Raw genomic sequence first — 27,669 nt, 5'->3', positions numbered from 1 at the left:
CAGGGGACACGGGTTCGTGCCCCGGTCCGGGAAGATCCCACATGCCGCGGAGCGGCTGGGCCCATGAGCCATGGCCGCTGAGCCTGTGCGTCCAGAGCCTGTGCTCCACAACAGTGAGAGGCCCTCGTACCACAAAAAAAAAAAAAAAGCTACTGTGAAGAGTTCATAACAACATGGGAAAATGTTTATGTTATGTGGAAAATGACAGCACAAAAATGCATCTGCTCTGTGATCATAAACATATAAAATATGCAAAGTAAGAAGACCATGTGTATCAATAACAATTCAGCAGTCAGTTCTAGAGCTGCAGAGAAGTCAAGGAGGATGGAGGCTGAGGAAGTGTCATGGGATTTGGCCACCAGGAGGTCCTTGGCATTGCTTCTCTTTTAGTAGAACTGTGAGGGAGAGAGGGGACACCTGGGTATGGTCACAGGCTGAAGGGATGGAACTGGTGGAGGACTGGAATCTGAAGATGTAAGAAAGGCACCAGGCATGGAATAGCTTCAGAAGGTAATGGTGGACCTGAGGCTGGGTGGCAGGAGTTGAAAGACATGGAGCTCTTTAGAATGAGCTGTGGGCAGGACTGAGAGCTTGAGGAGAGTGACGATACCACCAGCTTTTTCTCTTGCAGCATCATTCCAGACCCTTCACCATCAAGGCCACCATCCTCTGGGTGAATTTCAATTCCTTGATGCCTATCTTTGTGGCACTATTCTCTAGATCTGGTCTGCTCAGCCAGAGTACCGTGGAACTTGTGGGTTTGCAGCCTCCTGTGAGCTGCCCTCAGTGTAGGCGAGCATTAAGTCAGTGTTCTGTTTGTTTTAAGCAGAGCTGCTATATGCTGCCCCTGGAATGCACATGCATGGTGGCTGGGGCTAAGTCTTGGTTCTGCTAACTGGATGACATTGAGCAAGTTACTTAGTTTCTCTTGAATTTCCACACCCGTAGAATGGATTTAAGTCTTACCAGTAATTGTAAGGATTAAATTACCTGTGTAAAATCCTTAGCACAATATCTGACACATAATGCTTAATAAAAGTTGTTTTTTATATTGATACTATTGTAATACAGTTAATTTTTGGTACCTAACTATTGGACTTTACATTTATTCCTTTTAAATTTTCCATCTTGTTGTTTAGTGTTTAATGTTCTGCAACTTGTCAAAATCTTTTTGAAGCTTTTTAAAAACCTTTTTGTATCTTGATCATCTTTAGCTGATCATTTTATCTGCATATTTGATACACATGTGTTCTGGTTTTTTATCTAAGATACTGGTGAAAGTGATGAATGGAGGGTGAGGCAGTAGAGCTGTATAGCGTGCCTCTAAAGACCTTTCTAATTAACCAGAACTCAGGTTTTAGCCACAGATTCACAAATCATATTATCCTTCACCCATCTCTTTTTCTTCCTTGTGCTTGAGGAACTCACAGGACATCTTCACAGAAATTCTGCAGAAACTCAGATATGTAAGGTCAAGAGAAATGCAGTCCAGGGCCTCTGTCTAAAATAAAGTCAAAGCTCAGTTTAATAACTTTCCATTTAGCTATTCTAAGCAGCTTTTAGATTTCTATATGACATTAACCACCCTGGAAAATTAGATTTTTCTATTGTATTATATATGGATAGTTCAAAAGAGTAAAAAAGGGACATAAAGACTAAAATACCAAGTTTATTGGTGCAAACTACTTGGAATTTGAGTTTTTGTTCAGTAGATGTTTTTATGGAGTGCTAGCCGTGGGGAAATCATTGTATTGAGTTCCAGAGCACAAAGACAAGGCTCTTGAAGCTCACATGCCAGTGGGGGAGATGGGAAGCTACCTGAAACCTGGAAAGGGAGCAGAGAGCGCTAAAGAGGAAGCATCCAGTCCTGCCTGGGGTGGAGGGTGGTGGGGAAAGTACGAAGGTGGGAATCTTGAGCTGACTCTCGACTGCTCAGAGCAGTTTGCTCACAGATGGGGAGAGGAGGGATGGCACTGAGGGTGGAAGGAACAGAAGTGCATAGCAGAGAGCCAGGAAGAGCTTGGCATGTTGTAGAAACTGCTGGTGGTTTGGGTGGCAGCAGGAAGAGGATGGATTGAAAAGAAGGTGAGGCCTGAGTAGGAAAACTGGCTAGGACTGTGGTTCCTAGGCCTGGATGTTCATCAGAATCCGTCAGGGGGAACTTTCATCTTGCTGGGCCCCACCCGCGGAAATTCTGATTCAGGTGTGGGTAAAGGAATCTGTCTATCCACAGAAACCAGTACTCAGCCTGGTTGAGGAAGCATTCCGCAGGTCGTGGTACCCATCAAGAGAAGGTTAGTGGGAGCAGCATAGGGGGAGCTGATTGATGGCCACGGCATTGTGGGTGGATGGGGCAGACAGGTGAGACCTGTGTACATATAGGCGTCCTAGCACCTGATAACCATTTGATTGCTGCGGGCTAAGGGAAGGAGGGAGAGGCCGTCCAGCACTGTCCCAGGTTTCTGATTTGACGGGCAAGAGAACTGAGGAGGAAGATTGTGTGTGGGGCAGGCATAATGATCACTCAAGCTTGGGATTTGTGAGTGTCAGAGGACATTTAGGGGCTGACGTCTGGGAGACAGTTGGAAATGTGCTCTAGACCCACTGAGAGATCTGGGCTGGAGGCCTCAGTGGTGCACAGGTGCCAGGGCAGTCGTGGAAGCTGCGGGAATGGGTGAAACTCTCCAGAAACAGCCTGTCATGAGGAGAGGCCGGGAGGGACCTTGGGAGACACAGGAGGAGGCTGGGGAGCTGGGAAGGCCTGGAGGGACGAGTGAAGAGGAGAAGAGAGGGAGCGTGGTGTCGCTGCTCTGGCCTGGCTGACTGAGGACGTGGAGACCCCCTTCCAGTCCAGAGAGTGGCTAGGAGAAAACCCCTGTCATCCCATACGCCATGTAAAGTCTCCAAGCCATTTCTGTGGCTGATGCCAGTAGACCCCTCAAATAGGCGGGAGACATGAGAAGATGCCACTCTCGTCATATCTGAGTGTGTGGGGTGGGCGGATTTGGCCTGTTCCTGAGGACGTGTCCCTTCCTCCTGAAGCCTTTGCCTCATTCCGGAGCCTCCCCGGATGTGGATGCACCATGATCTCCCTCCACAGGGGAAGATTCCCAGGACAGGCGTGGGCGGCAGGCCTTGCTGCTCTCCTGGCCCTGCTGCAGGCAGCCCCCGGAGGGCTTGGCAAGTGACCTGAGTCAGGAGGCTCCTAACCCACAAGAAGGAGCCACCCTGGGGAGGTCCTATGAGAGCTGGTCATGTCGTTTGTCCAGACACTGCAGTTAGCTCTCTCTCCGTTTTGAAGCATTGCCTTGTGGGTTGAGGAATGTGAGGCAGAAGGGAGGGACGGAATGGGTGTAACTGAGGTGGAACCAGGTAAACATGGGCATGTTTACTTACCAGGCTGGGTCTCAGCTGCGGGGCCCTAAACCAGCCGACAGCCTTGCCGGCAGAGGCATCAGGCCTGGCTGGGTGTGCGCAGCCTGGGGAATCCGGGGCTGAGGAAGCCATTTGTGTTCACGCCAGAAGAGAAGCAGACTTTTGGTTCCATACGTCCTAATGCATTTAAGGCTACTTTTAGCTGAAACAGACCAGCCTGTGCACTCTCAGGTAGATGGCTGCAGTTGAGAGTTCAGGATTATTTTCAGAGCCAGACTCATTTAATTAACAAGTAGTTCAAAGAAGGAGTCCCAAGCTCTGGCTCCGTGGAGTCCTGGCCTTTGAGATTCTCTGTGTGGTATTTGGTGAGTTATTTACCTCTCTGGGCTTGAGTTTGGGGATCAGGAAAACAAAGGCCTTGGGTTAGCTTAGTGACTTGCATCACTTCTCAGAGCCTCAGGTTTCCATGGAAGGGCCTGAGGGACCTCAGCTGCAGAACATGGTGGGCTACCACCATTTCATTTGAAGCAAGCTTTGAAAAGAACTTTGACAGCTTGGAGTAGACAATCTCCTGGGACCCTTTCAGCTATAAAATTCTGTAGTGGCCAATTCTTGATAAATGAGATATTCCCAATTATCATAAAAATATTATCCTATAAAAAAGTATTAATGATTTCAGCTTTATGAGGTTCGCAATAAATACTTTCAAGAGCAGACCTGACATAGAAAATAGTAGTCCATGGCAACAAGTATGTGTGGAGTGTGGGTGTGTGTGTCAGTGTGCTTGTGAGGCTTCTCTCCACCTATTTGCATGGGTGCGTGTCTCTGAGTGTGTGTCTTTGCCCGCCAAGTCATTCTTCCATTTTCTCTCTCTTTCCCTTTCCCTCCCTCTCTCTTTCCCTTTCCCTCCCTTTCTCTCTCACAAGTGTCACTTATCCCGTGCCACATTTCAGCAAACTTCTGCTCTTAGCTAGCTGTCAAAAATTAAAGCAAACCCAAATAACTTAGGGAGTCATGATTGATATTCAACCAATGATATACGTATATTTTTTGTTTGATAAGTGAGGCAGCTTGTATTAAATAGTAGTTTAATAAATGTGCTCCTCAACCAACTTTGTCCTAGTCTAGTCCTGACACCCCAAACTTTGTTTTATACTTATTCTTTATTTCCTTCAACATCTTATTATGAAAATTTAAAGTATACAAAAAAGTTGAAAAAATTTTATGGTGAGTATCTGTCCCACCACCTAGATTCTAGCATGAATATTTTATCATATTTGTTATATCACATGTCTGTCCATCTTTTTATACTTCAGTCCTCAGCCCATCTTATTTTTTGAAGCGTTTTAGTGTAATTGCATACATCAATACATGTCCTCCTAAATATTAGTATGCGTATTGTTAAGAGTTCCATAATTGTTTAGTTCTTTTTTTTTTTGCGGTACGCGGGCCTTTCACTGTTGTGGCCTCTCCCGTTGCAGAGCACAGGCTCCGGACGCTCAGCGGCCATGGCTCACGGGCCCAGCCGCTCCGCGGCATGTGGGATCTTCCCGGACCAGGGCACGAACCCGTGTCCCCTGCATCGGCAGGCGGACTCTCAACCACTGCGCCACCAGGGAAGCCCTGTTTAGTTATTTCTGTAAAATTTCCAGACAATGAAAGGTACAAATCTTAAGTGTGTGTTCTCTGAGGTTTGAAAAAGGGCTTAACACTTATGTAACCCAGACCCCTTCAAGGTATAGAATGTTGCCATCACCCCACAAGATTCCCTCCCCAGACCCACCTACCCCCAGAGGCAACTACTGTTCTGATTCTTTTCCCCACATTGTATTTGTTTTACCTGTTCTAGTACTTCATTTAAAGGACTCATACAGAAGGTACTCGTTTGTGTACAGCTTCTTTAACTCAGCCTAATACTTTGGAGATTCATTCATGTTCTTGCTTGTATCAGTAGTTGATTCTTCTTATTGGTAAGTAGTATTCCATTGTATGAGTATACCACAGTTTTATGTTTTTTTAATTTACTCTCATGTTAGTGGACATAGAGTCTGTTTCTAGTTTTTAGCCATTATGAAGAAAGTTACTATGAACGTTCATGTACAATTCTTTTTGTGAACATATATTTTGATATTTGCCTTTAAAGATGGCATATTCTGATTATAAAAGTAAAATATGCAAATTATAGAAAGTACATAAAAATATAAAGAAGAAAAGTAAAATGTCATAATTATTGCCCAGAATTTTTTTGTAACTGAAAACTCCTGAAGGTGCGATCTCTCAACCCAAGGGAAGATTTCCTCACAGTGGAAAGGCCCCAGCAGTCCACAAGCCACGTGTTCAGCTGGCTCATATCCAGGACGTCATTTGATCACAATGTTTGCCCTCTCAGCTGTTAAGAAGCAGAGATTCACAAAGGGCAGTGTCTTGTTTGTGACTATCCCCAGAGTCAAGGATGATGCCTGGTGCCAATTCAGTGCCCAGGAACTGTACTCAGAAGGATGGCAGGCACTTAGGCAAAATGCAGCATTCCTAGTGGGCTTCCCTAGTGGTGCAGTGGTTAAGAATCCGCCTGCCAATGCAGGGGACATGGATTCAAGCCCTGGGCCGGGAAGATCCCACATGCTGTGGAGCAGCTAAGCCCGTGCACCACAACAAGAGAAGCCACCGCAATGAGAAGCCTGCACGCTGCAATGAAGAGTAGCCCCTGCTCGCTGCAACTAGAGAAAGCCCGCGCGAAGACCCAACGCAGCCTAAATAAATAAATAAATAAATAAGTGCAGCATTCTCTCCTAAAGGCACAAACATTCCCTGTTACAAGAGTTTACACACTCGACAATTACCTTCAGAAGGTCCATTTGTCCCATTGAGGGACAATGCCAGAGGACCAATATTCCTTTGGCCTGTGAATGTAAGGAGGTGGAAAGGAGATGCCACTGTAGGCACCAGCCATATTACCTCCACCACCCAACATATGGGTTTCATCTCAGCTCTGCTCTTGGAGAACTTGGAGTCCTGAGGCCAGTTTTCTCTGGGAAATGAGGGTTAGACGCTGCACGGCTTCTTAGGCTTCATCTAGATCTGGGATCCTGAGCTATTGAGCCTTTGGATTCAGGAGCTTTCCTGGGTGCTACTTCATGTCTCCATGTGAGTGCTTCCCAATTCTTGTTCCTTTTGGCCTGGTTATGTCCCAGGACATCAGGGTATCCTGTAGGGGTGCCCCCATTGATAGAAACCACCGATATGTGAGCAGAGAGATGCAAATATACACATAATGCACATGTAGCTCCAGGTTAGAGATTGGCTGAGTTAGTAGGAAGACCATGATGATTAAGAGGAGATGCCTTTCTTTCTTGGTAATCCAGCACTGTGCCAGACGCATACATAAGAGTTGCCCAGGTGTTCTTTTTTTAAAAAATTTTTTTAGGTTTATTTTATTTTATTTTATTTTATTTATTTATTTATTGGCTGCGTTGGGTCTTCGTCGCTGTGCACGGGCTTTCCCTAGTTGCAGCGAGCAGGGGCTGCTCTTTGTTGCACTGCAACAAAGACTCTCCCTGAGTCTGGTTGTGGCACATGGGCTTAGTTGCTCCTTGGCATGTGGGATCTTCCCAGACCAGAGTTTGAACCCATGTCCCCTGCATTGGCAGGTGGATTCTTAAACACTGTGTCACCAGGAAAGTCCCAGGAGGTGCCCAGGTGTTGGATGGATGGATGGATGGGATGGATGGATGGGTGAATGAATGAACGAAAGAGTGAATGAACAAACAAACAGATGACCACAGGAGAATATGAAATGTGGGGTCTGGGTGAAAGCAAGAGTAGTCAGTGCATGATGCTGCAGCATGCATGCAGGAGAGAGAAGAATGACTCATGGGGCCCTGTGACAGCTGCAGTATAGAGACATGGCAGTCACTTTGTGTTTACCTCAAGCTGCATTCAGGTGCCCCTGGTGACTTCTGGAGAGTGAGCCTGCCCCCTTCCCAGTGTGTGAGTGTGAATATTAGATGTGTGTATTGGTCGGCTTGAGCTGCCATAACAATATACCACAGACTGGGTGCTTAAACAACAGACGTTTATTTTCTCACAATTCGGGAGGCTGGGCAGTCCAAGATCAAGGTGTTGGCAGGGTTGGTCTGGTGAGGGCTTCTCCCCTTGGGTGCAGACAGCTGTTTTCTCACTGAACTCCCATGGCCTTTCTTCTGTGCATGCAGGTGGAGAGAGAGTGTGCATGCAAGCTCCCTGGTATCTCTTCTTATAAGGACACTAATCTTATTGGATCAGGGCCTTATGACCTCATTTAACCTTAATTACCTCTTAAAGACCTTATCTCCAAATATATTCACATTGGGGGTTAAGACTTCAACATATGAATTTTGGGGGGATAATTCATAGCAATGTAATTGTGCTTAAGAACTTGCACATCAGCACTGAGCCAGGTGGGACATTGAGCTCAGGACTTCCACATTTCCCACGGTGGGAATCCTTGGCTGCTGACCAGTGTGATAAGACTGTGATAACACTGCTGTAACACTACTTCCACAGCATTTTGCAAAGTGCTGTCAGCTACTCAGTCCAATTTAACCTCCCAGCAAACCTGTAAAGTATTGAGTAGGTATTGTTGTGCCCATTTTATAGATGAGAAAAATGAGCACAAGAAGTTAAGTGTCTGGCCCAGAGCCCCATAGTCCATCAGTGGTGAACCACATCCCTCTGCTCCAGCTCTTGTAGACAGTGCTCAGATCTTCCCATTAAGAGACTCACAGATTTCCTTTCCACTCCCAGGCTTTCCTTTTTCAATATATATTTAAGAGGCTTTGGGAATTCTATTACCTGTGAAATGAAGCAGCTAGGCCTAGGTGCATTGCAGATACACTAACGATTACCTCACAAGCAAAAATTAGGTGAAAGTATTCCTGGGTTTCCCTGGTGGCGCAGTGGTTGAGAGTCCGCCTGCCGATGCAGGGGACGTGGGTTCGTGCCCCGGTCTGGGAAGATCCCACATGCCACGGAGCTGCTGGGCCCGTGAGCCATGGCTGATGAGCCTGCGCTTCCGGAGCCTGTGCTCTGCAACGGGAGAGGCCACAACAGTGAGAGGCCTGTGTACCATAAAAAAAATAAATAAAAGTATTCCTAATGAATTTACTGACGTAGTGGACAGAAAGAAATCTCCCTGAGTCTAATCATCTAACGATTTGTGTTTTGCTTTTAAAGTGCTGAAATTAAGCCTTTCTTATTCTGTTGGTCAGTACAACAGGGTTTGGATTCCTGATCCTGAAGAAGTTTGGAAGTCTGCCGAAATAGCAAAGGACTATAGAGTTGGTGACAAAGTCCTGCGTCTCCTGCTGGAGGATGGAACGGTGAGGGTCCTCGATCATAACTGCCATGATGTATAAAGGAGAAACTGTAGGGTGTGTGTGGGAGGGGAGCACCTTCGGCGGGGGGCACATGAGGGGGCACCTGACATGGCCAGCTGGTGCTGTGGATCCACCCGTGTGTTTGTACCCCTCACCACCTCCCTGCCTCCACCCCCCACTACCCTAATGAAGACATAAAGTGCCCTGCGTCAGCTGGGCCTCTCTCTGGAATGAGATGCAGTGGACAGGTCTGTGCTCTGTGCTGCCTTTCTGGGGATTCAGCCATGTTGGGAGAAAGCTGAAAAATGATTACCATTTTGGTTTTATGGGTCTCAGCACAGAGACTGGGTGAAGATGAGAAACTTGGAGAGGAGGTAGTTTGAGCCCAAGACATAAACTGGTAGAGCAAAACATCAAGATGGGAAGAGGAAGAGACACAGAAGAAGGGAGATAGAAAACAGGAAGGGAGGGCTTCCCTGGTGGTGCAGTGGTTGAGAGTCTGCCTGCCGATGCAGGGGACACGGGTTCGTGCCCCAGTCTGGGAGGATCCCACATGCCGCGGAGTGGCTGGGCCCGTGAGCCATGGCCGCTGAGCCTGCGCATCCGGAGCCTGTGCTCCGCAACGGGAGAGGCCACAACAGTGAGAGGCCCGTGTACCGCAAAAAAGAAAAAAAAGAAAACAGGAAGGGAGAGGGAGGTGTGGGAGAATGGAGAGTCAGTCTATGGATGGATAGAAACAGGTAAGAATTGGGACCTCCAGGAGGGAGTGTAACAGGGCAGTTGGAGGAGTGACGGGAGATGGGACAAGGGGACAGGAAGCCCAGCTGGGGGCATTATGAGACATTATGGACATATGAGACATTATGAGAAAGCTCTGTGGTGCCGGTGTGGCAAGGGAGAGGCAAAGGATGAGCAGGAGGTTGGGCAGTTGTCCCCATGGTAGAGCATGCTCGTGAAGAGTTCCTCTCAAAGGCTGGTCATGGCTTTCGATGACCAGTTTCTACAGATTTTATCTCCGCTTTAAGTTTCCATGATGAGTTGTCCTTTCCCCCCATAGCTGTAATGACATCCCACTGGACCCATAGTTAGGCTGACCTTAGGTTTTTAGAATCAAGTATCTGGATGCAGAGCTGGACAAAGGATTCATGATCCATCTGGATGTCAGAGTTAGTCCTGGGAATTTCACATGAATATTAAAATGCTGGAATTTCCAAGGCATGGAAATGGTCTCTGCAGAGACAGGACATATTACTGCCAATCAGACTGTCCTGGATTTGGAGTCATCTCCTGAGATCCTGGGAAGGGAGATAAACATAGCAGTTAAGAGCACATCCTCTAGAATCAGACTGTCTGAGTTCAAATCCTGCCCAGTCTGTGGCAGACTATCTGGGTTCAGATCCCACTAAGTCTGTGACAGTGAGCCCCTCGGCTTCCTCACATGTCAGATGGAGTTAGTAACAGCATATCACAGGGCTGCTGAAGATCAGATGAGATAATCCGTGGGGGCGAGGCAGAGGAGCTGCTATTTCCATTTAGCCTTTCCCTTCCCATCAGAACCTCCTTGGGGGCATTTGTTGAGTATCTCCTGTGCACAGTCAAGGTTCTGATTAGGGATCAGATGGCTTTGGGGAGAAAAATCTGAGGGCAGCAGCTGCAGTGGCAGTTTTCTGCTTTAGTAATATGAGCAGGGCTTCAGGTGGTGACATTCCTGGCCCTGAATGAGCTGCTGGAGGAGGAGGGGGAGTGGCAGGTAAGATGGCAGGTGGCCAGACTGCTTTTTTTTTTTTTTAACATCTTTATTGGAGTATAATTGCTTTACAATGGTGTGTTAATTTCTGCTGTATAACAAAGTGAATCAGCTATACATATACATATATTCCCATATCCCCTCCCTCTTGCGTCTCCCTCCCACCCTCCCTATCTCACCCTTCTAGGTGGTCACAAAGCACCGAGCTGATCTCCCTGTGCTATGCAGCTGCTTCCCCCTAGCTATCTACCTTACGTTTGGTAGTGTATATATGTCCATGCCACTCTCTCACTTCGTCCCAGCTTACCCTTCCCCCTTGCCCTGTCCTCAAGTCCATTCTCTACGTCTGCATCTTTATTCCTGTCCTGCCCCTAGGTTCTTAATAAACTTTGTTTTTTTAGATTCCATATATATATGTGTTAGCATATGGTATTTGTCTTTCTCTTTCTGACTTACTTCACTCTGTATGACAGACTCTGGGTCCATCCACCTCACTACAAGTAACTCAATCTCATTTCTTTTTATGGCTGAGTAATATTTCATTGTATATATGTGCCACATCTTTATCCATTCATCTGTTGCTTTTTAACTTAACCCTTTATCTATACCATGAAGGACAAAGCCTGCTTTATGTAAGAAAATATCACCTCTGTTTCCAGCTGTCGATCTCATGTTCTTCACATTCATATTTTCTCCCCTCCCCCAAAGACTGTCTGTTCTATTTGTCTTTCTCTCTCTCTCCTTCTGTTTCTTTCACACATAAGACACACACACACACACACACACACACAGTGGCTGAACTGGAAAAGGAGGTTGTTGATTTAAAACATAACGGAGGGCTTCCCTGGTGGCGTAGTGGTTGAGAGTCCGCCTGCTGATGCAGGGGACACGGGTTCGTGCCCTGGTCTGGGAAGATCCCACATGCCGCAGAGCGGCTGGGCCTGTGAGCCATGGCTGCTGAGCCTGCGCGTCTGGAGCCTGTGCTCCGCAACGGGAGAGGCCACAACAGTGAGAGGCCCGCGTATCGCAAAAAAAAAAAAACCCATAAATAAATAAATAATAAATAAAACATAACGGAAAAACTCAGGGTAAGTATAAATTATGTATGAGCAGCACTTTGTCTTATTCTCGAAAGTGTGTGGGTTAAAAATATCCTGCTTGGGGCAGGTCCATAAATATAATTGCATTGATAATGAGCAGGCAGCTGCTATGAGGATCCATGCCCAGTTGTCCTGGATTGCCCTGAGCTGCTCTCCTTATGGAAAACAGTCCAACCAGCTAACAAACCAAACCCCTGTCAGCGTTGACCAGGCATGATGACGCAGGCTTCAGAGTCAGCCAGACCCATATTAACTTTGTGACCTTCAACAAGGAGCTTAACTTCTCTGAACCTGTCTCCTTAACTCTTAGTTAGGGATGTCATGCCCTCCTTAGAAAGCAGTTTTGAGGATCAGATGAAAAACCAGTGCTGAGTACTTGGCACAGGGCCTGCAGAGTGGGCTCTTGCTAAGGGCAGCTGGGTCACTTTGTGCAGCTGGTCCAGGACCAAGTATGGAAAAGAAGGCAGCCTGGGAGGTGGAAGGGAAACAAACCTGCTGGGTGTCCTTGCTCAAGTCACTTCCCCAAGCTGTGAAGTGAAAGTGAAGGAAGGTAGAACAGATGGTAATAAGGTCCCTTAATGCTCTGACATCTGCAAGGCCCACAAGGCCTGCTGACCTTGCCTTCATTCTGCTCAGGCAGCTACTTTCGGAATATACATTGGTGAAATCTAGCAGATGAGAGGCCATCCTGGGCCAGTTACTCAGCCCAGGGCTGAGCATCATAGAAATAGGCAGCCCTGCAGCCCTTGGGAACACAGGTGGCTGCAGACAGGAGTCACCTGTACAGGGGGCCTCTCACAGAGAAACCATCACCCCACGCAGGCTCCTTTAGACACTTCTCACCACCAAGAATGTCAACTTCCAACAGAGATTCGGCAACCTTAGAGCTTCAAGGGACCTTAGATCATTGAGTCATTTTAGCAACAGAATCCTGTTTCCAAATGAAAACTTTCATGGCACCAGCAGCTAAACCACATGCAAGTAGAGCCCCTGTGGTAGAATTGGGATGGGATGCCCAGGTCCCTGACCATGTAACTTCCCTGTCACCCCTCATTGAGGCCTCTGTAGCTCTGAGGACCCCTGATCTGGTCCAGCCAGTCTTTTCACAGATGAGAGAAGGGAGGGCCAGAGAAGGTGAGTGACACACCCTAAGGCACACAGCCAATACCTTGATCACCTGGCTGCCAAAAGTCAGCCACGAAGATTATTTTCTCATTGCTATACTTAAATTTGTTTTTTTAGAGTGTCAGGGATCACTCCAAAGTGGGGTAGATAGGAAAGAGGACAGTGATTCAGCAGAAACACCAAAAAACTTTTACTTCCAGAACTTTAATTTCATCTTTGTCCACAGGAGCTGGATTATTCCGTTGATCCAGAATCTCTGCCTCCACTTCGGAATCCTGACATCCTCGTGGGTGAGAATGACCTCACGGCCCTCAGCTATCTCCACGAGCCCGCTGTGCTCCACAATCTCAGAATCCGCTTTGCAGAATCCAAACTCATTTACACCTACAGTGGTAAGGAGAGCAATTCTAGGAGCGCAGGAATGACACTGAAACTTCATGCTCATTGTCTAGAGCATCCTGATTATGTTTTATATTATGTTTATATTAGAAATGTTGACTCTGTCAAAATGTGTAATCACACCTAAAAATTTGCCCAGATTTCTATCTAAAAGGTACACACATCTGATCTTAGAGTTTGTTATAAAAAGAAGTATCTAGGTGGGGAGAGTCTTCAACAAAAACTAAGATTGGACTACCAAGAAAAATGTATGTGGATAAAGCTTGTGTTTGAGTTTCTCATTGGATGTGATAAGTTTATTACTTATTTTGGGCAGTGATATTATCATTATGTTTACACTGAGAATTGTAAGAGCCTCTCAGTTTTAGGGTGTTGCCATCTGTCATCTCATCTAACCTTCAGAGTAGCCTAGAAATGTAGGTGACCTCGGCAGGGAACTGAGATTCGGAGCATTAAGTGACCTGCCCAAAGTCACACAGGAGATTTAATAAGTGACAGAGCTGCGGTTTCTCAAAAGAACTCGGAGAAAGAGGTGACACTAAGAATCCCATCACTGCATCTGACATCTTTCCTCAGGAATCATCCTGGTGGCCATGAATCCTTACAAGCAGCTGCCGATATATGGAGATGCGATCATCCACGCCTACAGCGGGCAGAACATGGGCGATATGGACCCGCACATATTTGCTGTGGCGGAAGAGGCATACAAGCAGATGGCCAGGTAGCCTCCTTCCAGGCAGGGCTTCCTCTTGCTCTCCCAGTGCTCCTGCATTTGCTGGGCCTTCACAGTGGTAGGGAGACATCTGGCCGGGTCTCATTAAAAGTGACCATCAATCAGACCGGTGGGGGTGCTTGGTAGAGCAGACTGACTGTACCAAGTAGCAAATGACTGTTTGCTATATAACTGTCTAAACCAAGTTTCCTGGTTTTGCCCCTTCTAGGTAGTCAAGTCAGTCCTACCAATCTGGGAATAGCCGATGCTTTTCTTGCAGTGTGTTTGGTTGGAAGAAAATTGATTTATTCTTCACTGTGAGATGCTTAAGCATTTTTACACATCCATGGCAGCAGACTCTAATGATAGATGAGCACAGGTTTTAGCTGTAGGAGATTGGGGGTTTTATTCTAATTTTGCCACTTGTTTTTTGTATGGCCTGTGAAGTTATTGTTTTGCTAGCAAACCAGGAGGCTTTTATGAAAAGCCTCCTGTGGACCAGGCACTGTGTGCACACTCTCACACATCATCTTGAGTGCCCTCAAAAGAGCGTGTGATGAGGATGCCTGAGCAGTAGTCAGACAACTGAGATGTGAAGCCATCCACCCAAGGTCACCCAGCAAGAGAAAGGCAGAGCTGGGATTTGTGCTCAGATTTCTAGACTCCATGTGTAATTTCTTTTCCCCATAACTATCCTATTTTGGCTTCAACATCCTGATCTGTAAAAGGATCTTTGTAAATCCTTACAGTTTGCAAAAGAACTTTCACAGACAGTGGTCTCCTTTGAGTCTTAGAACACCTCTGTGAAGTCTTTTGAACCGCCATCATGCCCTTATTTCACAGATAAAACCTGAGACACAGGACCTGGGTCTGCTACATTTACTTCATAACCCTGGGCACAGCCCTGATCTCCCTCAGCTTCAGGATCCTCATCTGTGAGCTAGATGCTCAGAGAGCACCCATTCCAAGCTCTACTGCTTATAACCAGGAAAAAATAATGGTGGCTTATACAAGGTAGAAATGCATGGTTCTCTCCTGCAGAGAAGTCTGATGGGCAGTCCAGGGCTAGCACATCAGCTCTACCAAGTCATCAAGGATCAGTGCCTTCCAGCTTCCCAGTCCTTGGAGCGGGATCCTTGGCCTCAGGGCCAAGCAAGTACTCAGCCTTCTTTCTCTCTTTTCTAGGCTACAGAGTGTCCCAGGGGAAGGGTGTGCCCCTCCTGGTTAAGGAGCCCTCCCAGAAGCCCCCACAGAGCACTTCTGCCCACAGCTCATTGGTCAGGTCCTACTCACATGACCATGCCTAGCCACAGGGGAGGCTGGGATATGTAGTCTTTCATATACGCAGCAACATGTCCGCTAAGAATTGGGGCCTAGTCCCTAAGAAGCAGGGGAGGATGAATGTTGGGTAGAGAATTACTGATTAAAAACCAGTAACCTGGGACACCCGAACCCCACGTCCTCAGTCTCAGCAGGCGCCCTCCATGCCTCAGTGCACCTGTCAGGCCACAACGGATTGTGTGACTCCCTCTCTTTTGTAAACACATCAGAGGCTGGGAGCCAAGCCAGGCTCTGCTCCTGAGGACACCAGCTGGACCCGAACCTGCCGTCCCTACTCTGGTGCTGTGACGAATGATGTAAAAGTCTCCCCCCTTTCCTGAGCCCTGCGGGTAGTGTGGAGGCTCATGAGCAGAGGGCAGCCAAGCCCGATGGTACCAGAAAATGAAAGATCCTGGAGGTTCCAAAAAAAATTGCCAATTACCTTGGCTTCTGCCACAGCAAGGTTCTTTCCAGTGCTAAAACACCCGTGGTTCTGGGATTTACCCTGGCCCCTGTAGGTCTCCAGGGCATCTGCAAGATTAGAGTCTGTGTGGCTCAGAGCCTGACAGGTCAGGACTGCTCCTGGGTGTCAGTAGCATGAGCTCGTTAGAGCTGCAGGACTGAACCAGGTTCAAGCTTGAAGAGCCAGTTTCCTCTGGAAGTCTGTCTAACTGTAGTAGCAGAACCGAACCCAAGGCAGGCTCTTACTGGACTTGCTGATGCTAGACTAGGAGTCCGGAGAGCCCAGCTTTAGTTACCCCAGTCCCACTCCATGCAGCTGAGGGGTGCGGGGAGTGTCGTTCACCTGAGCATCTTAGCTTCCTCACTGAGGCCAGGAGCTCTCTCTCTAAGGTCCTCTCCAGTGTTCACAGGGAGGATGTGTGTTCTGTGCCTCGCTGAGTCACTGTTCTACTCATCTGTAAAATGGGTACACAGTATGTGGCATAGGATTTTTGTGAGGCTTAAATGAGAATCCCTGTAAAGTTTTCACCAAGCACCTGGCACATAAGTGGTGTTAGGACAGCACTGTAATAAGGTTCTACCATCATGATCTTATGACACAAAAAGTTTAATGCATTTTTTAAGATCTCTAAGTTGTGTAACAGAACATGTTGGCTTATGGAGCACATGTGTTCCCAAGCACATTTCAGGTAATTGCTCTCCAAATGATGATATCTTTAAAATGTTTTTATATTTAAGTGGGGATATACAGAAAGGAGTTGACATAGGCTTGAGACTGCTATCTTTAGAAACCTGCTTGCAGGTTTGACCTGTGGCAAACCTCTGGGAACTTGGATTTCAGGAAGGTTCTCAGCATTTCCTATTTGCTGAGAGTGGCTCACTGCACCTAAACTGTTTGTGTGAACAATGTGGTTCCTGCTGAATATCTTCTTTCCTTCTGGGCATCTGGAATTTTGGTGTGTGATAGCAGAGGATGCCTATGTGACCGGCCCCCAGTAAAAACCCTGGACACTGAGTCTCTATTGAGCTTCCCTGGTAGACAGTGTTTCCCGTGTGTTGTCATAATTCATTGCTGGAGGAAGTAAGTGCATCCTGTGTGACTCCACTGGGAGAGAACTCTTGGAAGTTTACACCAGGCCTCCTCTGGACTTGGCCCTGTATGCCTTTTCCCTTTGCTGATTTGCTTTGTATCCTTCTGGTGTAATAAATCTTAGCCATGAGTGCGAATATGTGCTGAGTCCTGTGAGTCCTGCTAGTGGATCACTGATCTGGGATTGGTCTTGGGGACTCTCAGCACAGGGGACACAACACGAAACAAAGTTGTGTGTTCAGCAGGATCACAGAGGAAAAGACTAGAAGGAAATTCACTGGTATGTTAAAAGCAGTTACTTTCAAGTGATAAAACAAAGTCCCTTCTTCGGGCTTATCTACATTTTTCTTGATGCGTATATATTGCCTAATAGGAAGAAATGAATATTAAAAAAAATCCTTTTATTTATTTGCTTTAGAAATAATAAAAATCAGTCAATAATTGTAAGCGGGGAGTCGGGTGCTGGAAAGACAGTATCTGCTCTCTATGCCATGAGGTACTTCGCCACCGTCAGCAAGTCCAGCACTAATGCTCACGTGGAAGACAAGGTTCTGGCGTCGAACCCCATAACTGAGGTGTGTACCCCGTGGGGGTGGGGAGTGGGGACAGAGGCAGAGGCGTGTATGGAGAAGTGGGCTGGTTCGTGTATACAGGCATACCTCGCTTTGCAGATATTGCTTTTTTCTTTTCTTTTTTAACTAGTTAAAGGTTTATGGCAATACTGCATCAAACAAGTCTATCAGTGCATTTTTCCAACAGCATTTGCTCACTTTTGTCTCTGGGTCACGTTTTGGTAACTCTCACAGTATTTCAAACCCTCCACCAATAAAAAGATTCTGACTTGCTGAAGGGTCAGATGGTGGTTAGCATTTTTTAACAATAAAATATTTAAAATTAAGGTGTGTACATTGTTTTTTTAGACATAATGCTATTTCACTCTTAATAGACTATAGTATAGTGTAAACATAACTTTTGTATGCACTGGGAAACCAGAAAATTCGTCTGACTTGCTCTGTTGTGACATTTGCTCTATTGTGGTGGTCTGGAACTAAACCCACCATATCTTCAAGGTATGCCTGTATGTTGTCCTTGCTAACTTGAGTTCCCTTCCTTTAAAAACCAAAGAAGTGAGGGCAGGGAAGGAGCAAGGAAGTCTGTTCTCCGGTGGGATTTGAAGGAGATTGGGGCATAGATTGCTGCTTTCAAGGCCTCTCTCCTCTACCTGCTGGGCTAGAAATTCTACCATCAGGATTTCAGGAGTCCCCTGTTTACGTTTATATCCCAGGGGAAATTTCCTCAACAACAGAGACAACTGGTACACCAAGACCAGTGGTGTTCTCCAGCGAACCAGCACCAACTTTCATGGGCTGATTGTTAAACATTCAGGAATTCTTTTGCAAGTTATTGTTAAACCTCTGGTAGTTTGAAATCAGTCATGATGGAAGTATTTACACCTTATAAATTGGCAAATGTCACATATCCAGGCTGTTCATCTTCCCCTCCCCGAGAGTGATTCATCAGCACACCACTGACTGGCTCAGATATGTGGGCAAGGCCAACCACAATGGCACCCATGGGTAAGGAGACAACCCTCAAGGAAGAAGGGGCATCTGACAGCTCATGAGAGGGCCCAAAGGCCAACCCTGGCTGCCTTGCAAATTGGGAAGAGGATTGATTTGGATTTATTTGGAAGCATAGCAAATAACTAAGAACGTTAGATTCCTAGACCCTTTCTCCCTGTTTTCTTGAATCAAAATCCTCCATGAATATTTATCAGACCACCTATTTTGTTTAAGCCACTGTGCCAAAATATAATACAGGAAGTAATGAAAATAAGGTCCAATCCCCAAGTTTTAAGACTCCTCTAACATAACATATTTTAAATTCGAATAGAAAGATAAATCATGATCCAAGATGGCAGTAAAAAGGTTGTCAAGAAGCACTACCCTGTTAAATGCCCAGTGGATGATATTGTGTGGTTATTTGTTTAGGGTTTGTCTCACCCACTATTGTAAGCTCCATGAAGGCAGGACCATGTCTACTTGGTTTACCTTCGCCTGCCAGTAAATACATGTTGTCCAAAAGCATGATGGCCTGGACAGGAATGCGATGTGTGTGCATAGGAAAGGTACTTCCAGATGGAAGGTGCCCAGGAAGGGAGAGCAGGGTGGGCAAGAGGAGAGACAGAATTCAGTAGCAGAAGTAAAAAGAAAAAATCATGCTCAGTGTGAGAGGGATGGAAGAAGGCAGTTTTTTGGTTGAGTAGAAAGTTCGAGTAGGGAAGTGGTAAGGGATAAGGACAGAAATAAAGGTTGGATGAAGGATGTAGACTTCAAATTGAGCATCTCTAATATTTTAGGCGTAGATGAGTTGAGTCACTGTATATTATCTCATTTAATTCTCCCAACTCTGTAAGACGCATACTTCCCCATATTACAGCTAGAGAAATTGAGACTTGGAAAGGTGAAATAACTTTCTAGCATCACACAGATAGTAAAAAAGGAACCTAGGGCCTTGAAACATCAGAACCCGTGTGTTTTCTGATCCCGTTCAGTGTCTACCAGTAAGATTGAGGAGAGCCTTGAGGTGAGACTGAGGAGACCTAAGGATGTGTCTTATTCCCTGCGAGCCCCTGCCTCCCGGCCTCCCTCTATAATCAGACTTTTCCCCAGCATACAAGACTGGATTTTACTGTAACTGCTCCAATAATATTGATGCAAAGGTTTTTTAAAATGTTGTTACTATGTTTTGTAGGCTGTTGGAAATGCCAAGACCACCCGCAATGACAACAGCAGTCGGTTTGGGAAATACACAGAAATCAGTTTTGATGAGAAATATCAAATTATAGGAGCCAACATGAGAACTTACCTGCTGGAGAAATCCAGAGTTGTCTTTCAAGTAAGGGTAAAAATATTAAATTTCCTTTTCCCCAACTTTTGTAGTATGGTTCACATTCATATATTCATTAGACAACCTACATTGTTCTGTGACTTGAAGAATACAGTTTTCCTATATTACATTTGCAGTTTGGGTTATTTTTTTCTATTTCTTAAAAATGAAAATTGATGAATAGGTGCAGTATTAGTGGAATTGTGTGGTTGAGGGAAAAGTTTATGACTTTCAATTTTAGGCACTTAAATCCTTAACATTTAAAAATCAAGTTTATCTTTCTAGAACACAAAGACTACTTGAAATAGACAAAGCTGTTAGACTGGCTTTTGTATCAGGAAGGGAATGGGATCAGATCTGGAGAGGCGGGGTTTAAGAAAAAGGCTTCTGTCCATAAAATGGAGAAAATTCTCGTTGTTTTGGCCCAGAAGGAGAGTAACAGTAAACCTTGTATTGCAGGGAGTTTCTTTAAAATTTCACCTGGTACTAACTACATTATTTCCATTTCGTAGAATGTTTTGTTTAATAACATTTTCTCTGCGGTGGTTATTTGGAAGGTGATCTTGGGCCACCAGTTCTCCCTCTGTGAGCCAGTGGAGGCAAGAAGTTGGGTCACGGCAAAAACACGTAAATGTCTGTGTCCATGAGAGCAGAACTGTCAATACAGATTAGCCATCTAAGACCCTCTTGTTGAAAACCTCACATTTTCATTTGTAAAGGGCTTGTGTAATTTCAGGGCTTTTCTTTATTTTACAGTCAGAAAATGAGCGAAATTACCACATTTTCTATCAGCTTTGTGCATCTGCACAGCAGTCGGAATTTAAACATCTTAAATTGGGTACGTAATGCATGGTGTTGGAAGAGTCTCTTTTTTATGTAGGAATTTTAATTCTAGGTTAATTTCATCTTCTTATAATATCATCACTTAAAAAAAAAGTATTCTGTCCAAAAATATAAGATCCTTGGGTTCTAGGGGTGGAATTGATGCATTTAACTAAGGAGATAGATTAGTTAGGGGCAAAGTGAGTCCAGGAATAGGGGACCCCTTCAACTCCAGGGTTCTTTTCAAAGCTCCAGAGTGATTGTGGTCCATCCAGCTAGAACTACCTGAAGAAGGCCTTCTGACCACTGGGACTTACTGATCTAAGTCCCCAAACTTTTCTCTTTATCTGAACTTCTTGGATGGTCATTTTTCTAACAGCTATGACATACTTCCGTGTCTTCTGAGACAGAGTACCTCTATCATAATTTGAATTTCCTTGATGACTCAAAATCATTATTAATCGTAACCATAATTAATGAGCTATTTGTCATTTAGTGCACATGGCCCAACTCCGGTGGTATCTCGGCTCTCCTGTCTTGGTCGTTTGTGCCATGTTGGTAGACAGAATTGTCTAGTGTGTCGGAATTGAATGCACACTGCCTAATCCTGGAGAAGTTACTTGCACTTGTAGAATCTAAGTTTCTTCAGATTTCATACAATGATAATATCCATGCCTTGTCTGCCAAATAGAATGTGAAGAGCGAACATGGAAGAGCTTTCTGAAGGCTCCCCTACTATTCAAATATTAGATGCATATATGGTTATTATCTTGACCATAGTGATGTTTTTATAACGGAATATGTTTATCAAAACTTATCAAGTTTTCTACAGTTAATCGTACGTTCAGTAAACCTCAGTAATGCTGTATAAAATTGTTAGGTATGGGAACAAAAACCACGTGCTCTGGAGTCAGGCCTGTGTTTTAATTCTTGCCCTGCGGTCAGCTGTGGGTCCATGAGCAGGCCACTTCACTTTTCTGAGCCTCAGCTTCTGAGTCAGCAATGTAGAATTCTAAGGAATAAGTGGAAAGACATTTGTAAAGTGCTTAAGACAGCACATTAAGTGTGAACTTTTCTTCTCGCTTCTGATGTACATGTATGTTCACATTTCTGTGTCATAGATATCACAGCCTTACTTTTGATTTCAGGGAGTGCAGAAGAATTTAATTATACGAGAATGGGGGGCAGTACCATCATTGAGGGCATGAATGACAGAGCTGACATGATAGAGACTCAGAAGACCTTCACACTACTGGGTAAGTGAAAGCATCCTATCCCAGGAGTGGCCATTTTCTCCAAAAAGGCTGGGATGCCCAGCATGCATGTGTTCTGAAGACACCTAATAAATTCTAATTTTAAGATTAGCCAATCAAAAGACATACTTGGAGGCCAAGCAGTCAAAAAGGTGCTTTTCCCTTAAAAGATATAGAAATCAACTCTGTGCTCTATGATGAACTAGATGGGTGGGATTGAAGAGGGGGTGAGAGGGAGGGGATATATGTATACATATAGCTGATTCACATTGTTGTATAGCAGAAACTAACACAACATTGTAAAGCAACTATACTCCAATAAAAATGAATGAATAAATAAATAAATAAATAATTTAAAAAACCCTATGGCAGGGACTTCCCTGGTGGTCCAGTGGTAAAGAATCCACCTTGCAATGCAGGGGACGCGGGGTTGATCCCTAGTCAGGGAACTAAAATCCCACATGCCACCGGGCAACTAAGCCCATGTGCCACAACTACTGAGCTCATGTGCCTCAACTAGAGAGCCTGAGTGCTGCAAACTACAGAGTGCACATGCTCTGAAGCTGCGCTCCACAACTACAGAGCCCACACAGTCTGGAACCCGTGTGCACAACTACAGAGCCCACGCACCCTGGAGCCTGCGCGCCACAACTAGAGAAGAGAAAACCTGCACACCACAACTAGAGAGAAGCCTGCATGCCGCTATGAAGAGCCCGCTCGCCACAACAAAAGATCCCCAATGCCTCAACGAAGATCCTGTGTGCTGCAACTAAGACCCGAGACAACCAATAAATAAATAAATAAATAAATAAATAAAATCCTTAAAAAAAAGAAACCTTATGGAAGGGGCACCAAATAATAGCAGTAGTCAAAGTATTCTTCACCTCCATGGGCTCACAGTAAAACAAGGTTTTACTTCAGGATATTCTTGGGAGGGTGAGATGAATTGGGAGATTGGGATTGACACATATACACTAATATGTATAATAGATAACTAATGAGAACCTGCTGTATAGCACAGGGAACTCCACTTTGCTGTACAGTAGAAACTGCACAGTTTCTACAATGTTTTACAACATTGTAGAAAACTACAATGTTTTACAACATTGTAAAACAACCATACCCCAAATTAAAAAAAAAAAAGGAAAAAAGAATATCCTTGAAGAAGCAATAAAAATAATTAATTTTATTAAAAAATAAATAAATGATCTTAACTAAGAGTCTAACTCTTTGAGAAACAGTGACTTATTGCCAGTGGTTCTCAATACTAGAATATCAGATCACCTGAGAAGATTTTTTTTTAATTCTAATATCTAGATATCACCCCAGACCTACTAAATCTGAATGAGAATATTTGAGAACAATGATATACCTAAAAGAGAAGAAATAATCATGTAGGAGCTTCTCATTCTCTTCTGTGAACTGTGTGAAAACCTCGAGATAGACATTTCAAATAAAAAGTGTCTAACTTTGGGCTTCTTCCTTTCCATCAGGAATTTATGAACTAGCATTCAATTTCTACCCTAATCAGTCATTCTAACAAAACTTTTAATTTTAAAAAGATCAGATCTTTTTTTTTGCTACAAAATTTAATTTTGCAAAGTTCACTTAAACTGAACAAAAGAAAATCTTTGTAGAGAAATATGCAGCTCTTAATGTTCCTCCACATGTATGCATTGGACATGGCTATGAGTCCTCTAGGAACAAGAACTTTATCTTTCTTAAAAAGACAATTTATTATTATCTCTTGTGATTCTGGGCTGACTGGGCTCACCTGGGCACTTCTTACTTGGGGATTCTCGTATGATGGTGGCAAGGGCTGGATCAGCTGAGTGCTTCTTCTGTCACATGGGCTGGGATGGCTAGAACTACTGAGGGCTGGGTGGGCATTTCTCTTCCTCCATGTGGCCTTCCTCACAGCATGCCGGTCACATGTGGCTAGCTTCTCCTAGAGCTAGTTCCAACAGGCTCAGGTGGACTCTGCAGGTTTTTTTATGAACCAGCCTCGGAAGCAGTGCAGCATCACTGCTGCTGTGTGCTAATAATCAAAAGCAAGGCATAGGGCCAGCTCAGACTTATGACCCTCGGGGAGAAAACTATACATGGCATGAACAATGGGAGGGTAATGCATTGGGGGTCATCTTTGGAGAGTAGCCACCACAGTAGCTGTTGGGGATGTTGTGAGGATTAAGAGATAACGTCTCTTGGTTTGTGAACTGTGGCATGCTCTATCAGAATGAGAGATCAGTACACATTTAATGAAAGCATGACCTCCAAGTATGAATCATTAAAAAATGTCCTAGGCCAGAGGTTGGCAGATTGCAGCCTGTTTTTGTAAATAAAGTTTTATTGGAACACAGCCACACTCATTTGAGTATGATCTATGGCCGTTTTCATGCTATGGTGGCAGAGTTGAGTACTTGTGCCATAGACTCTATAGCCTGCAAAGCCTAATAAGAAAACGTTTGCTGACCCTTGTCCTAGGTGATAGAGTGAGCATAGTTGATGGGTTCCTTATAGTTTTCTTGCAATTTGTGAAAAGATTCATGGGTGGACTCATGAAGCTAAGCTTCAACCCCAGTGCATTTAAACATGGATGTCCCCTGAGGACCCCTGGCCAGGCAAAGAAGTTTGAGCAGCCTTCAGAGGTCTGTTTGCTGCTGTGGAGTAGATTCATGCATAGAACTCACTATAACTTTGAGATTGCCATCATCCTGTGACCCCCACAGCCAATAATCTCATGCTGTGTGTTGATTTCATGGTCTCTAAACCTGCGTTGTCCAACACAGTTAACTACTAGCCACTAGCCACAAGTGACTGTTTACACTAATTAAAATGAAATAAATTTTAAAATTCATTTCTCAGTTGCACTAGACATCTTTCAAATGCTCATAACCATATGTAGCTAAAATAGCTGCCATATTGTTCAGCACAGATAAAGAACATTTCATCCCCAAGGAAAGTTCTATCCAATAGCATGTCTCCAACAATGTGAATATCTCGTGTATACTGCTTGTCCCATTGGCTGTGTCCTCTTGTTTGTGTCTCAGTGTTATCATCTTAGACAGAGACCCCCTCAAGGGCAGACTGCCCAACATGAATCATACATAGGCTTATAACACATTCGGGCAGATACCTTTTTTAAATGTAATTGCTAAACACGTACTTGTTGGTTGATTTGTCCATTGCTATGGTGGTTTGCTATGGAGACAGTTTGGAGAAACAGACAAGGTTAGCAGTGAGGTCATCTAGTTCAGTACACAAGTCCACTTCACAACACGCCCAGTAAACAGACTTCTGGGATCTGCTTAGACTTCTTTGCCTGGTGCAGGGTCATCAGGGAACCATCACTTTTATACACCCTGGGGTGAGCTAAGGCAGCTTCATGACGCCACAGGTCTTTTCACACACTGCAGTGGTCACTGGCGGTACACTGCTTAGCCATGATACACCCGGTGTGATTGTAACTTTGGCAAGTTCCCTAACCCTTCTATGCCTTAGTTTCCCCCTCTGTAAAATGGGAACAGTACTAGTATTTTTTGTGTGTGTGTGTGGTACGCGGGCCTCTCACTGCTGTGGCCTCTCCCATTGCGGAGCACAGCCTCCGGACGCGCAGGCTCAGCGGCCATGGCTCACGGGCCCAGCCGCTCTGCGGCATGTGGGATCTTCCCAGACCGGGGCACGAACCCGTGTCCCCTGCATCAGCAGGCGGACTCTCAACCACTGCGCCACCAGGGAAGCCCACTAGTACTTTTTATATAGTTGTTGTAAGCATTAGACAAGGTGCTATGTAGAAAGTACTAAGGATAATGCCTGCTGCAGAGCTTCACTTGCTTTCCCTTCTGGCTCTGCTTCTGAGGTACTAAAATGGTTCTGAGACCCAATTCCAATGTGTGTTGGGGGGGAGGGCGAGGGGAGGGGGTTCCCCACACCAAGCGATTCTCTGGACACCAGCTGGGTGTCCTACAATTCGCCTCAATTCTGACACTATCTACCTGGAGAAAGCCTTAGATCCCACAGGTTGAGGGCTGAGTTCCACAGGACTGCCCCCAGCCCACCCCGCTTCAGATCAGGTTGTCACTTGTGATTGTAACCGAATGGCTGTAAATCAGAGGTTCCCACAACCACCTCCTTGGGTTCAATTAATTTGCTAGAGCAGCTCACAGAACTCAGAGAAACATTTTACTTACTAGATCATCAATTTATTATAAAAGGATATAACTCAGGAACAGTCTTGTGGAACAGATACACAGGGGCAAGTATGTGGGAAGGAGCATGGAGCTTCCATGCTGTCTGAGTGTGTCACTCTCCACAATCCCCATGCATTCACATGGGGGCTTGCAAACCTCGTGCTTTGGGGTTTTTATGGAGACTTCATTACATAGGCACAGTTGATTAAATCATTGGCCATTGGCAGTTAGTTCAACTTCTAGCCCCTCTCTGCTCCCTGGAGTTTGAGGGGTGAGACTGAAAGTTCCAACTCTCAATCACAGGGTTGTTTCCCCTGGCAACCAGCCCCCATCCTCACATGACCTAGGGGCATTCCAAAATTGCCTCCTTAACAAAAGACATCTTAATCTCTCTCAGAAGTTAGGAAGTTCCTGGGGTTTTAGAAGTTCTGTGTGTTAAGAAACTGGATGAAGCCCAAGGATATACTTCTTAGTTTAAGTCACAATATCACAGGTACTTTAGCTAGCCACAAGTTACCCACTGAGGAAGCAGAATGGGGGTGCATTTTGATCAAGACCTCATTTCCTTTGTTCTTCTGCTGACTCTCATTTAATTCATCCTTTGATCTTTGCCTAGCCATTAAGATCTCTGACAGAAAGAATACTCTGGAAACAGTCAGACCTATCCTGGACCTCAGGCTCAAGAAACTTGACCACTATGTTTCTCATTGAAATCTATCTCAGGCCAGTGGTGCTTTTGCAGTGATTTTATCTTACTAAAAATAATTAACTAAGTGAGGTCTTAAGTTCTTTCTTTGACATCATTGCTTTGGAGTTATTATTTCACTTTTGTCAGTTTTGGAAAGCATGGGGTAAGCAATGGATCATACAGAGAGTGGGAGTGCCAGAGCAGATTCCCAAACTTTGTATATTTAGTTGCTTTTCTTCATCACTTACCTGTCATTTATCATGGTGATGCTCAGGGGTTTATTTCTGTTAGAATTGTCTGTCTTTCAAATGTAGGCATTAGCGCGAAATGGAACATCTGCAAATGCCTGGACTCAGATTGAACTGGAGGCTTCCATGTAATTTTGGTTTGAATTTTTTTTTAAATTTTTATTGGAGTATAGTTGTTTTACAATATTGTGTTAGTTTCTACTGTACAGCAAAATGAATCAGCTATACGTATACATATATTCCCTCTTTTTTGGATTTTCTTCCCATTTAGGTCACCACACAGCACTGAGTAGAGTTCCCTGAGCTATACAGTAGGTTCTCATTAGTTATCTATTTTATACATAGTATCAATAGTGTATATGTGTCAACACCAATCTCCCAATTCATCTCCCCCCTGCCCCGCCCTTTCCTCCTTGGTATCCATACGTTTGTTCTCTGTGTCTGTGTCTCTATTTCCGTTTTGTAAATAAGGTTGTCTATACCAATTTTTTCAGATTCCACATGTATGTGTTAATATACGATATTTGTTTTTCTCTTTCTGACTTACGTCACTCTGTATGACAGTCTCTAGGTCCATCCACATCTCTACAAATGACCCAATTTCATTCCTTTGTATGGCTGAGTAATATTACATTGTATATATGTGCCACATCTTCTTTATCCATTCCTCTGCTGATGGACATTTAGGTTGCTTCCGTGTCCTGACTACTGTAAATAGTGCTGCAATGAACATTGGGGTGCATGTGTCTTTTTGAGTTAATGGTTCTCTCTGGGTATATGCCCAGTAGTGGGATTGCTGGGTCGTATGGTAGTTCTAGTTTTAGTTTTTTAAGGAACCTTCATACTGTTCTCCATAATGGCTGTATCAATTTACATTCCCACCAACAATGCAAGA

General features: G+C 44.9%; 1 protein-coding gene across 1 annotated transcript in view; it reads left to right on the top strand.

The window, feature by feature from the left end:
- Window positions 1–3,347: 3,347 nt before the first annotated feature.
- MYO5C (myosin VC) overlaps window positions 3,348–27,669 on the top strand; it is a gene marked incomplete at both ends in the record, with an annotated part of 99,201 nt that continues 74,879 nt past the window's right edge. The window contains 8 exons of the mRNA XM_079699076.1: window positions 3,348–3,372; window positions 8,587–8,732; window positions 12,928–13,093; window positions 13,677–13,821; window positions 17,103–17,259; window positions 19,439–19,582; window positions 20,330–20,411; window positions 21,544–21,651. Coding sequence (XP_079555202.1) covers window positions 3,348–3,372; window positions 8,587–8,732; window positions 12,928–13,093; window positions 13,677–13,821; window positions 17,103–17,259; window positions 19,439–19,582; window positions 20,330–20,411; window positions 21,544–21,651 — 973 coding nt within the window. The remainder of the gene's footprint in view (window positions 3,373–8,586; window positions 8,733–12,927; window positions 13,094–13,676; window positions 13,822–17,102; window positions 17,260–19,438; window positions 19,583–20,329; window positions 20,412–21,543; window positions 21,652–27,669) is intronic.

This window comes from Hyperoodon ampullatus (genome assembly GCF_949752795.1).
Source record: "Hyperoodon ampullatus genome assembly, chromosome: 3".
In the NCBI taxonomy this organism is placed as follows: domain Eukaryota; kingdom Metazoa; phylum Chordata; class Mammalia; order Artiodactyla; family Ziphiidae; genus Hyperoodon; species Hyperoodon ampullatus.
Note: the sequence above shows the minus strand (reverse complement) of the source record. Positions and strands in the feature narration are given on the sequence as shown.